The following is a 12,351-nucleotide window of genomic DNA, read 5'->3' as shown; positions in this document are numbered from 1 at the left end:
AATTATGTAGAAGAGACCAGGATATGTTGTTGCCCTGTGTCCCAATACTCAATGTTGTAGTCATGGTCCTGAGAATGAAACATGTTTTAAACAATCAACAGAGATTCACGTGTCTTACAGTGCTACACCTCTGTTATAATAAGTGCTTTTTCCTGCTTAATTGAAGTATCAGATGTAGTTTTTCACCAGTTATAAAGTGTGTTTGTTGTCTCTCTTTATGTTTAATGTTGCAGGGAGGGAGATGCAACAATAGCCTTGAGAATAGCTAGACTCAAATATAACTCGGTTCCAAGTTGCTGTCAGGTAAAAGTAGACGATAGCAGACAGCAGGATTCTTAGTGAAAGGTGTGTTGTTGAACGTTTTCTTGGTTTTACTCAATCTGTATAGATTAGGTAGAATCTTTTCCAGGAACTTTCTGAAGTAAGATTAGCCTGGGGCAGCAGGTAGTCTAGTGGATAGAGCGTTGGGACAGCAACTGAAAGGTTGCTAAATCGAATCCCCGAGCTGACAAGGTAAACATCTGTAGTAGTGCCCTCTAACAATGCAGTTAACCCACTGTTCCTAGGCCGTCATTGTAAATAAAAATGTCTTCTTATCTGACTTGCCTGGTTAAATAATGATGTGAGACGTTATGCTGTCATAACGTAATTGCGCTTGAATATCTAAATACATGTTTGATTGCTCTGGTCTAGGGGTGCATCAGTTGCAGCCTTGAGACTGGAATTCTCCCCTGCGAACTCCCTAATCCTTATCTGAACTCTGTGACAACAAAGTAACTGTACTGTAGCCTACACATTTCTTGTCTTAGTAAGAAACACTGAAGAAAACAATAGCTTCCATGATGGATCCGGTAAGTCTGGTTTCCTTTTAACAGTAAAGGCCTGCTGTGTTGTATAAATGTCTAGGTGTAGTTTCATCATCTTTGATCCTCCACATTCCTGTGTTCGGTTTAAACTGCTGGACAAAAATAAACATGATTGTAAAACTTGTTAGGATATTTTTTCCGTCAGCAGAGTAGTCTACAACTATATCATGTTTGGAAATCTGTCATATTACCTAATTTATCTCTACTTCCTCCCAAACTGTGCACTTGTTCACCTCCACTGATTTGACCAGATACTCACTCTGACAGTGAAAATACATATTCTTCTTTGGGGTTTATCGGTGGTTGGCGTCCAACTTTATGGTACATTACACCACCTAATGTACTAGAGTGTGGGCCAGCAACAGGGATCGAGGACCTAAATCCTATCTGCCAGCCTCGTTTCTCTTAAAAAGTAGAAATATTTGCTCACACACGCAGGAGAGAATCCTTACTCCTGTCTTTGTGGTGTCAGAGAAATTCTATAGAAAGAGAGACTTCAAACAACATATTTATTATAAGATTTGCAAAAATGAAGCAATCAACCATCACTAAGAATAGTCAGTGTTGAAAGCTCAATGAACAGAGCTGTCTTTCGCCTTTTATTGAAAGTACATCCTTTTATATTTGACAGTTAGCCGATGTGCAGAAACAGCCACTGGAAACAGAGTTGTAAGAGGTAATTTAGCTTGTCTGTGTAGATCAAGATGGCTGATATCGGCACCACTCTGTTCCTCCCTGCACTTCCCACATAGCTACATTTCTGCCGATTGTAAACACAGGAGCTCACATATTGCGGTAGCACCCAAGCAGCTCATAAATCTGTACGCTCAGATTTATGAGCTGAGCGTACAAAACAAGCCTGTATCAGCAAAGAATATTAGCATATAACAATAGACAATTCTCTCAGTAAAATAGTAACATATACCATAGACAATTATCTAAGTAAAAACAGTATAGTATGTCTAATTTAACAGTATAGTAGAATAATATAATATTAAAATGTCCACCACAATGGAAAGAGATTTGCTCATTCAGGGTCACTGATAAAACAGCAGAAAGCACAAATGTGTCATCTTTTATCTCCCTCCTCTCCGGCACCGGTTCCAGATCCCTAAATAAAGTTTCAATAGACTACTCTTTACAGGATGTTTTCTATCAACCATTCTCAAACAGTTTATTAAGTCTAATTACCATGGTAACCTATGTATCATAATATGCAGCTCTGGATCCATATGTATCAAGTGTGTTGGAGTAGTAGTGCTGATCTAGGATCAGGTCCCCTATCCATGTATTCTCATTTTGATCTAAATGGCTTAATGTCATCATGGAAAATGTCATAGTGAACCTGTTTGTGTGTAGAGGGGGATGTTGAGGTGGGTGGGGGTGTTCAGAGCTGTATCTTATTTCAGTAACTCCTATTATCCATGAAATAACTGTATAATGTAGAATAAGGTTTCAACAATACTAGGTGTGTATTCATGAATTCAGTCGATCAGTATATTAAATCCATTATCTGCTCAACCACATCTGCTTCTCACTTCATTTATATGAGACAACTTATAAATGCAGAAGGTCTTTAACTTCATTATGACTCATTCTTATCACTTTACAAGATCCCTATAACGCCTGAAGAGTTTACAATTGTTTTAGTCTCCATTCCCTCAGGTGTTGCTTTATTATTCAGGAACATGTTAAGACCCTCAGAACCTACCTTCGATTACCGCTGTTCACTCAACAGTAGTAAAGATTTGTTTTTGTTTTGGTCCGTTCAACAACAGAGCGGTACTTGCCTTGTATCAACAAGATTTTGTATCTATCTATATACCTTATGTCATGCCTTATTGGAGAAGTAGAAGTACAAAAAAATAGATACATTCAAGTTGTATCTTTTGTAATGACCACCTAGAAACAGTGTTGCATCTTTTTTTTATGGTATTCATGTAAAGAATCTGTGGCAAGACATAAGTAGATTTATAATGGAACAAAATCATGAAGATTTGACACAATTATGGAGAGATGTACTGCATGAATTCTTTACCTACGATATAAATATTTTGGATGGATATTTTTATTTGTTGTTCACCCGCCGTACAGTAGGTGGCGGCAATACGCCAATAGGTGTAGTCTGCCATAAAATCTTAAAGGAGAACAAGACAACAGAACGTTGTTGACGAGGACAGCTAGCGACGAACAGTTCATATCATACAAAGAAACAGCTTCCACAATGGGTCGGGTAAGTCTGGTTTTAACATTATATGCCCGCTGTGTTTTATAAAATGTCTAGGCCTAGTTTTCATCATCTTTGAACCTTCACATTCCTGTTTAGTTCTGTTTGGGGCGGCAGGTAGCCTAGTGGTTACAGCGTTGGCCCAGTAACCGATCCCCGAGCTGACAAGGTAAACATCTGTCCCTGAACAAGGTTGTTAATCCATTGTTCATAGGCCGTCATTCTAAATAATATAATTTTTTTGTATATCGGATTTGCGGTTACATTTTTTTAAAGTAGCCTACAACTATATCATTTGTATTGTAATGACCCTGTGTTTATAAGCGCGGATATCGACTCTACCGCTCGAGCATGCTTTTGCGGCTTTCTATAGCGCGCTGGACTTCGGGCTAGAAGGTCGAGGTTTCGAGACCTGCTCCCTACTTGTTCCAGCAACATTTAAGGCAGTCCATTCAATCATGTTTAGGAATCTGTGACTATGACCTAATTCTCTCCTTCCTCATGAAGTGTGCACATGTTCACATTCATTCACTGATTTCTTACGTATTTAAGTGGCCGTTCTAACAAAGAAAATAAATGGCTGCAGTCCAAACACGTTGTTTTTCCCTTTATTTGGACGGTTGAAGTGTTGTAGAGGAGTGGGCGTAGCAGCACTACACTCTTACAAAAAAAGGGTGCTATCTAGAACCTTAAAGGGTTCTTCGGCTGTCCCCATAGGAGAACCCTTTTGAGTTTCAGGTAGAACCTCTTTGGATGTATCCCCGTCGAAACCGGATGCAGTTTGATTGCCAATTCCCTAACGTTGGCCCTCGATTTAGCTTGAAAGAGCGAGTGAACAACTTTGGTCACTTGCGGGGTTGATATGACCCACAATTCATTGCAAAATGTAGTCACATTGTCAAAATCTGGTGGCCGCTAAGTGTCACATTTAATCAACACCCTGCATTTTCGGTATCTCAGTAAAAATATGAAGCTAGCTTGCAATTATAAAAATATATATTAGTGTTGGTAAATTGGCTTAGTTTTGTAGTGAGGAGTGCAATTCTGAAATGTATTGGAATAAATGACCAAACTATAAAACTAGCTAGCCAGCTATGGGTAACTGTAGCTAGCTACCTGGTAGGAGCGCTAGTGTTGGGGATTTTCCAGTACCTATACTGTTTTCTTAGAAGTAGTCAGCAGAATCGATATGGAGTTTACCATTAGTATATGTGTAAGCAGAACCAATGTGTATGTGCAAGCTGAGTCAATACAGGCTTAACCATTCTGGGTCATGCCTGGTCTTCTGACGGCTTTTGGACATGCACATTAGTTAATCATTTATAGGCACCATTAGCCTGGTCTTGTGAAGGCCATTGGACATGCACATTAGTTAATCATTTACAGGAACCACTAGACATGTACCTGTATTAGGAAGGTACAGTTGATGTCGGAAGTTTACATACACCTTAGCCAAATACATTTAAACTCAGTTTTTCACAATTCCTGACATTTAATCCTAGTAAAAATTCCCTGTCTTAGGTCAGTTAGGACCACCACTTTATTTTAAGAATGTGAAATGTCAGAATAATAGTAGAGTGATTTATTTCAGCTTTTATTTCCTTCATCACATTCCCAGTGGGTCAGAAGTTTACATACACTCAATTAGTATTTGGAATCATTGCCTTTAAATTGTTTAACTTGGGTCAAATGTTTCGGGTAGCCTTCCACAAGCTTCCCACAATAAGTTGGGTGAATTTTGGCCCATTCCTCCTGACAGAGCTGGTGTAACTGAGTCAGGTTTGTAGGCCTCTGCTTCATTATATCCACATAATTTTCCTTCCTCATGATGCCATCTATTTTGTGACATGCACCAGTCCCTCCTGCAGCAAAGCACCCCCACAACATGATGCTGCCACCCCCGTGCTTGACGGTTGGAATGGGGTTCTTCAGCTTGCAAGCGTTTCCCTTTTTCCTCCAAACATAACGATGGTCATTTTGGCCAAACAGTTCTATTTTTGTTTCATCAGACCAGAGGACATTTCTCCAAAAAGTACGATCTTTGTCCCCATGTGCAGTTGCAAACCGTAGTCTGGCTTTTTTATGGCGGTTTTGGAGCAGTGGCTTCTTCCTTGCTGAGCGGCCTTTCAGGTTATGTCGATATAGGACTCGGTTTACTGTGGATATAGATACTTTTGTACCTGTTTCCTCCAGCATCTTCACAAGGTCCTTTGCTGTTGTTCTGGGATTGATTTGCACTTTTCGCAACAAAGGACGTAAATCTCTTGGAGACAGAACGCGTCTCCTTCCTGAGCTATATGATGGCTGCGTGGTCCCATGGTGTTTATACTTGCATACAATTGTTTGTTCAGGTGAACGTGGTACCTTCAGGCGTTTGGAAATTGCTCCCAAAGATGAACCAGACTTGTGGAGGTTTACATTTTTTTTCTGAGGTCTTGACTGATTTATTTTGATTTTCCCATGATGTCAAGCAAAGAGGCACTGGGTTTGAAGGTAGGCCTTGAAATACATCCACAGGCTAATTGACATCATTTGAGGTGTACCTATCAGAAGCTTCTAAAGCCATGACATCATTTTCTGGAGTTTTCCAAGCTGTTTAAAGGCACAGTCAACTTGGTGTATGTAAACTTCTGACCCACTGAAATTGTGATACAGTGAAATAATCTGTCTGTAAACAATTGTTGGAAAAATTACTTGTGTCATGCACAAAGTAGATGTCCTAACTGACTTGCCAAAACAAGAGTTTGTTAACAAGAAATTTGTAGAGTGGTTTAAAAACTAGTTTTAATGACTCCAACCTAAATGTATGTAAACTTCTGACTTCAACTGTGTGTGTATATATGTATATATATATATATTTTTTTTTTGTTGTAATGTACTATGGTGATGCCACCAATATAATCTAAGATGGGTTTAAGTAAGTCAGAAGTGAGACAAAAAGATAATGGTGGCGAAATGTCAAAGGGTATTTTGCATAAAGAGGAGTGACTAAGTAAGGGTGACACTGTATAAAAGGAGTGTGCTGAGACTGGCGAAGTCAGATGATCCTTGGACCAGCTTGGCTTTGTAATAGTCTATTTTAATTTAATGTTCCGGTATCTGAGAAATATTATTGGACCAATATTTCCACGACGCTAGCTAGATACGTTAGCTTACTAGGTACGTTGATAGCTTTAGGTTGGTTGTTTTTAAGTTAAACTTCAAGATTTCCACCAAGGACGTTGCCTCCGATCTTCACTCTCCCTCGCTTGGGCAAGGGACATTTTAAGGTACACTCGGATGTAAAACGCAATTCAAGGGCTGAGGGTTTAGGGCCGAGGGTTGTTGAGTTTGTAACGCAGCTGGAAGGCAATCGGGATGAGGCAAGATCAGGTGGGACCATTATAGCCAATGAGAGGGCAGATATGCGTGTTTTCACTAGTTGCCACAATGTCGAACATCTATATCATATTTTTATTCATTTAGGGTTAGGCATAAAGTTAGTGTTTTCAAGGTTAGGGTTAAAATCACATTTAAAAAGATCAGTTGTAGAAATGGATGTGGTTTATGGCTTTGTTTGTGGTAACTAGTGACGACCAGGTACTACTCCCATACAAAGTGTTTTATTCCTCAAAGTTGCCGGGATGTCACGTGTCCTACTTTTACCAATACACTCCTAACAACCAACTCGTTACGAAAATGTATATAAGATCAAATAAGCCAGAAGCAAGATTTTGGGCCCAGTTATCTCTCTTGCTTCTCCTCTTCCGCGTTGTTTGATAGGAAATGACTGGTATAAGAAATATGGTGGAAACTAGCCCATGCCCACCAATCCAATGCTCTTAGATTTGTGGGTTGTAGTGAACGGTTGAACATTTCAGGTAAAAGGAGATATTCGAGGGATGCACCCAAATCAGAGGTTCAGACTGAATTAATACAATATTTGGTTTAATGATCAACTGTAAACTTCTTGTGGCCAACAGGACAAAGCTAGTCCGTCCCCCTCCACACTCCAGGAGTCCCCAGGTCCACCGCCTCTCCGTACTTTACTGCTGGTTCTGGTCGACTGTAGGAAAACACCAGGGCAGAGTGGAACTGAGAGACGAGAAGAGGAACATGGAGATATGATTTCATTAAGTAAGAACCATGGTGTGTGGATTAGTCTGCTTCTGTAACAATTAATTGGTAAATTATATATTGATGAAAATATTTGGTAGTTCCACCCAATTTTGAGAAGTGTAACTTGGTCCCCCCCAAAAAACGTTGGATTTCACCTAATTTTTACTTTCTTTCATGAAGAGCACATGTTCGATTTCATAAAAACATGTTTTCCATCTCAAGAGGTTATATGAAAATACATACTGTGGTAAGTGCCAATGTGCTAAATAAAGTAACAGGGGACTACTGAAAACAACAAAACCACTAGTTTACATTGGTAAAATAGTCCTTTAAATCAGCCACAAATTTGCTTATGACAGGGATGGAAGCTAGTTTTGTTCCACGGGGAGTGAAAAAAATGTAATGCTAGCTTCACAAAAACATTATTCTACCATACCAATTTCTGGATAAAATGGTTCACTTGCTCAGTTTTCTATAAAAAACACCATAGAATCGATAAGACTAGAACCAGAAAATCTGATTTGACGTTCAATGTTTCTTTTGCCCCAAAAAATGTAGAGAACCGTTTCACCATATTAAAACATGGGTTGATCTTAAAATGAAGGACAGATGTAAATGAATCACTAATTACATGAAATAAATAATGTTCAGAAATGACTGTCAAAGTAACCAAATAACTAGGGCTTTACATGCACACTCATAATTTGACATTAAACTAGTTATGGCAGTAGGCTGAGTATGGCATTAGTCATGTAAACACCTTACTCTGCTTATCTTAATTGGTGTAAGTTCATAACCGAAGTAAGGATACAGCTTTAAAACACCTGGTTTTCTGAGCAATCTTTAGAATGATTAGGACATGTGAACACTTTAATCAGAGTTATAGAGGTGTATTTAATCTGTGCATGTGCTAACACAAGCAGCGCCAGCTAAATTCTTTTGCCCGAGTCCTGGGAGTTCAGGAAAAACTGAAAGTATGCAGCTTAGAAATAGTTTTCACATACAAACTTTATACTGCGTCAAAATAATAACATAGTCGCTGTGGTAGAACGTTTATTTTGATTGATAAATGCTGAAAATTGCCAAAGTCCCGTCAGGTAGCCTGATTTCAGATGTGTCCATGTAAACAGGTTTATTAGGGAAATTGTTATTTCATAGCATGTCAACATTTAAATCAATCTCTTATATTAATTGACTTCACAATAATCATATTATTCTGCGCTTGTAACTTTACTCAAAGATGGTAAAACTTGGAGAAATGATTTTATTAGTTGGGTTAAAATCTTTCTAGAAGTTCTACAGGGTTGACGGAGGGACTTGTCAAAATTCAGAAATTTGTCACTTTAGCAAGTCTTTATTCATATTATTTAATAACAGATTTAAAATGTAATACTGGTGCACAATTTCTCCTGGAAAAATATGAAAGGGACGCAAAAGGGTCCTTCCATGAAATGAAGGCCATCTGTTTATGGACCCATATTCGCAAAACCTAAGTATTCAATGTCTTTGTTTCACAGGGGACATCAATAATCGTTGCTCTCTTAGTGGGAGGGGCTTATCATCTGGACAGCCTCAACAACATCATGATGCTGACAAGAAAGAGAAGAGTCTCTCCAGATCAGAACACTTCAAGAAACACCAGCATAGAGGTATAGGGAAGAAACCTCACCACTGCTGCTCTGACTGTGGGAAGAGTTTGGCTGAACAAGACTTGACAATTCATGAGCAAATTCACACTCTAGAGCATGCATCTAAAACCTTGAAATCTCATCTGAGAACTCATTCAGGGGAGGGACCTTATACCTGCTTTGATTGTGGAAAATACTTAAATCAGTCAGGAGCCCAGACTAAACACACAGGAGAGAAGCCTTATAGCTGTGATCAGTGTGGGAAGAGCTTCAATCACTCAGGAGCCCTGACTAGACACCAATGCATACACACAGGAGAGAAGCCTTATAGCTGTGATGAGTGTGGGAAGAGCTTCAATCACTCAGGAGCCCTGACTAGACACCAATGCATACACACAGGAGAGAAGCCTTATAGCTGTGATCAGTGTGGGAAGAGCTTCAGTCAATCAGGACACCTGACTATACACCAACGCATACACACAGGAGAGAAGTCTTATGGCTGTGATCAGTGTGGGAAGAGCTTCAGTCAATCAGGACACCTGGCTATACACCAGCGCATACACACAGGAGAGAAGCCTCATAGCTGTGATCAGTGTGGGAAGAGCTTCAATAATTCAGGATCCCTGAATACACACCAACGCATACACACAGGAGAGAAGCCTTATAGCTGTGATCAGTGTGGGAAGAGCTTCAATCAATCAGGATCCCTGATTACACACCAACGCATACACACAGGAGAGAAACCTTATAGCTGTGATCAGTGTGGGAAGAGCTTCAATAAGTCAGGATCCCTGAATACACACCAACGCATACACACAGGAGAGAAGCCTTATAGCTGTGATCAGTGTGGGAAGAGCTTCAATAAGTCAGGATCCCTGAATACACACCAACGCATACACACAGGAGAGAAGCCTTATAGCTGTGATCAGTGTGGGAAGATTTTCAATCACTCAGGATCCCTGACTAGACACCAACGCATACACACAGGAGAGAAGCCTTATAGCTGTGATCAGTGTGGGAAGAGCTTCAATCAATCAGGATCCCTGATTACACACCAACGCATACATACAGGAGAGAAGCCTTATAGCTGTGATCATTGTGGGAAGAGCTTCAATAAGTTAGGACACCTGACTATACACCAGCGCATACACACAGGAGAGAAGCCTTATAGCTGTGATCAGTGTGGGAAGAGCTTTGCTCAATTTGGAATCCTGGCTACACACCAACGCATACACACAGGAGAGAAGCCTTATAGCTGTGATCAGTGTGGGAAGAGCTTCAATCAATCAGGATCCCTGATTACACACCAACGCATACACACAGGAGAGAAGCCTTATAGCTGTGATCAGTGTGAGAAGAGCTTCAATCATTCAGGAGCCCTGACTACACACCAACGCATACACACAGGAGAGAAGCCTTATAGCTGTGATCAGTGTGGGAAGAGCTTCAGTCGATCAGGAGACCTGACTACACACCAGCGCTTACACACAGGAGAGAAACCTTATAGCTGTGGTCAGTGTGGGAAGAGCTTCAGTCAATCAGGAAACCTGACTAAACACCAGCGAATACACACAGGAGAGAAATCTTACTCCTGTCTATGTGGAAAGAGCTTTGCTGGTTCAGGGTCACTGAAAAAACACCAGAAAGCACAAACGTTTTCTTTCATTTCCCTCCTCTCTGGCACTGGTTCCAGATCCCTAAGTAAGTTTAAATAGAAAACATGTTAAGAGTCATGTCTCCCATTCTCTAACAGTTTACTAAGTCTGATTGCCATGGTAACCTGTGTAGCATAATATGCAGCTCTGCATCCATATGTATCAAGTGTCTTGGAGTAGGAGTGCTGTGTGTGGGATGGGGTGGGGGTGTTCAGCGCTGTATCTTTTATTTTCTTAACTCATATTATCCATTAAATAATGTATAATAAAATGTTTCACCACTAGTAGGTGTATATTCATGTGTGGGGGAAATGTTGTCTGAAGGGAGAGCCTTGAATTGTACTGCTTGTCTCATACAATCATTGGTTCCTGTAGGTGCTGGGTAGAGATGTGAGGGGGAGATGGTCATGACCCCCTCAGACATTTTGGCAGAACGTCCAGAATATGTTCTATAAGTTACATGCAGGAACCAAACGTTAATGATGAATAATGTAAATCATGCAAATATAACTTGTCTGTGTAAGCAGTATATAAGAGAACTAACGGGACTGCCCCGAAAGAGCTCCCGACCGAAGTGTACTATGGTGCATTAAGTTTGTTGCAACCTCTCCAGCTTGCTGATAATAAAGAATGATGCATTTAAGTTTGACAGTCCTTGGTAGTAATTTCCACGAGACATGTATTGAAAAATACATTAAATCCTTTATCTTATGTTGCACTGCATGAGGCAAATGGTGGTCACACCAGATACTGACTACCGTTTTTTTTAAGGGATCTGTGACCAACAGATGCATAACAGTTGCATAACAGCTGTTTCCTCCAACATCTTCAGAAGGTCCTTTTCTGTTGTTCTGGGATTGATTTGCACTTCTCGCACCAAATACGTTCATCTCTAGGAGACAGAACGCGTCTCCTTCCTGAGCGGTATGACGGTTGCATGGTCCCATGGTGTTTATACTTGCGTACTAGTGTTTGTACAGGTGAACGTGGTACCTTCAGATGTTTGGAAATTGCTCCCAAGGATGAACCAGACTTGTGGAGGTCTACAATGTTTTTCTGAGTTCTTGGCTGATTTCTTTAGATTTTCCCATGATGTCAAGCAAAGAGGCACTGAGTTTGAAGGTAGGCCTTGAAATACATCCACAGGTACACCTCCAATTGACACAAATTATGTCAATTAGCCTATCAGAAGCTTCTAAAGCCATGACATCATTTTCTGGAATTTTCCAAGCTGTGTAAAGGCACAGTCAACTCAGTGTATGTAAACTTCTGACTCACTGGAATTTAATTATAAGTGAAATAATCTGTCTGTAAACAATTGTTGAAAAAATTAATTGCGTCATGCACAAAGTAGATGTCTTAACCAACTTGCCAAAACTATAGTTTGTTAAGTACATTTTATGAACAGTACCAGTTAAAAGTTTGGACACAGCTACTTATTCAAGGGTTTTTCTTTATAGATTCTTCAAAGTAGCCACCGTTTGCCTTGATAACAGCTTTGCACACTCTTGGTATTCTCTCAACCAGCTTCACCTAGAATAGTTTTCCAACAGTCTTGTAGGCGTTCCCACATATGCTGAGCACTTGTTGGCTACTTTCCCTTCACTCTGCAGTCCACCTCATCCCAAACCATCTCAATTGGGTTGAGGTCAGGCGATTGTGTAGGCCAGGTCATCTGATGCAGCACTCCATCACTCTGCTTCTTGGTCAAATAGCCCTTACAGAGCCTGGAGGTGTATTGGGTCATTGTCCTGTTGAAAAACAAATGATAGTCCCACTAAGCGCAAACCAGATGGGATGGCGTATCGCTGCAGAATGCTATGGTAGCCATGCTGGTTAAGTGTGCCTTGAATTCTAAATAAATCACAGACAGTGTC

At 40.2% G+C, this 12,351-nt stretch overlaps 1 protein-coding gene across 5 annotated transcripts; it reads left to right on the top strand.

The window, feature by feature from the left end:
* The first annotated feature begins 719 nt into the window (after positions 1 to 719).
* Positions 720 to 11,117, top strand: LOC145862401 (uncharacterized). 5 transcript variants are annotated; one of them, XM_082966375.1, is made up of 4 exons: positions 3,028 to 3,099; positions 3,193 to 3,262; positions 7,056 to 7,221; positions 8,709 to 11,117. In XM_082966375.1, exons 3-4 carry the CDS (start codon positions 7,197 to 7,199, stop codon positions 10,532 to 10,534), a joined length of 1,851 nt encoding a protein of 616 aa, XP_082822501.1. In that variant the 5' UTR covers positions 3,028 to 3,099; positions 3,193 to 3,262; positions 7,056 to 7,196; the 3' UTR covers positions 10,535 to 11,117. The 5 variants fall into 5 exon arrangements, with proteins under 5 accessions (XP_082822492.1, XP_082822498.1, XP_082822499.1 ...); XM_082966366.1 differs by lacking the exons at positions 3,028 to 3,099; positions 3,193 to 3,262 and adding an exon at positions 720 to 851; XM_082966372.1 differs by lacking the exons at positions 3,028 to 3,099; positions 3,193 to 3,262 and adding an exon at positions 723 to 851 and having other exon boundaries at positions 7,056 to 7,209.
* Positions 11,118 to 12,351: the final 1,234 nt, after the last annotated feature.

Source organism: Salmo salar, chromosome 02 (genome assembly GCF_965601325.2).
Source record: "Salmo salar chromosome 02, fSalSal1, whole genome shotgun sequence".
Taxonomy (NCBI): domain Eukaryota; kingdom Metazoa; phylum Chordata; class Actinopteri; order Salmoniformes; family Salmonidae; genus Salmo; species Salmo salar.
This window is presented reverse-complemented; position numbering and strand designations above follow the sequence as displayed.

Bases quoted from the DNA above. Each gene is read 5' to 3' on its own strand.
- LOC145862401 (XM_082966366.1), top strand. The intron at 7,222-8,708 runs GTGTGTGGATTA...TTTGTTTCACAG, and splicing joins TTCATTAAGTAAGAACCATG to GGGACATCAATAATCGTTGC.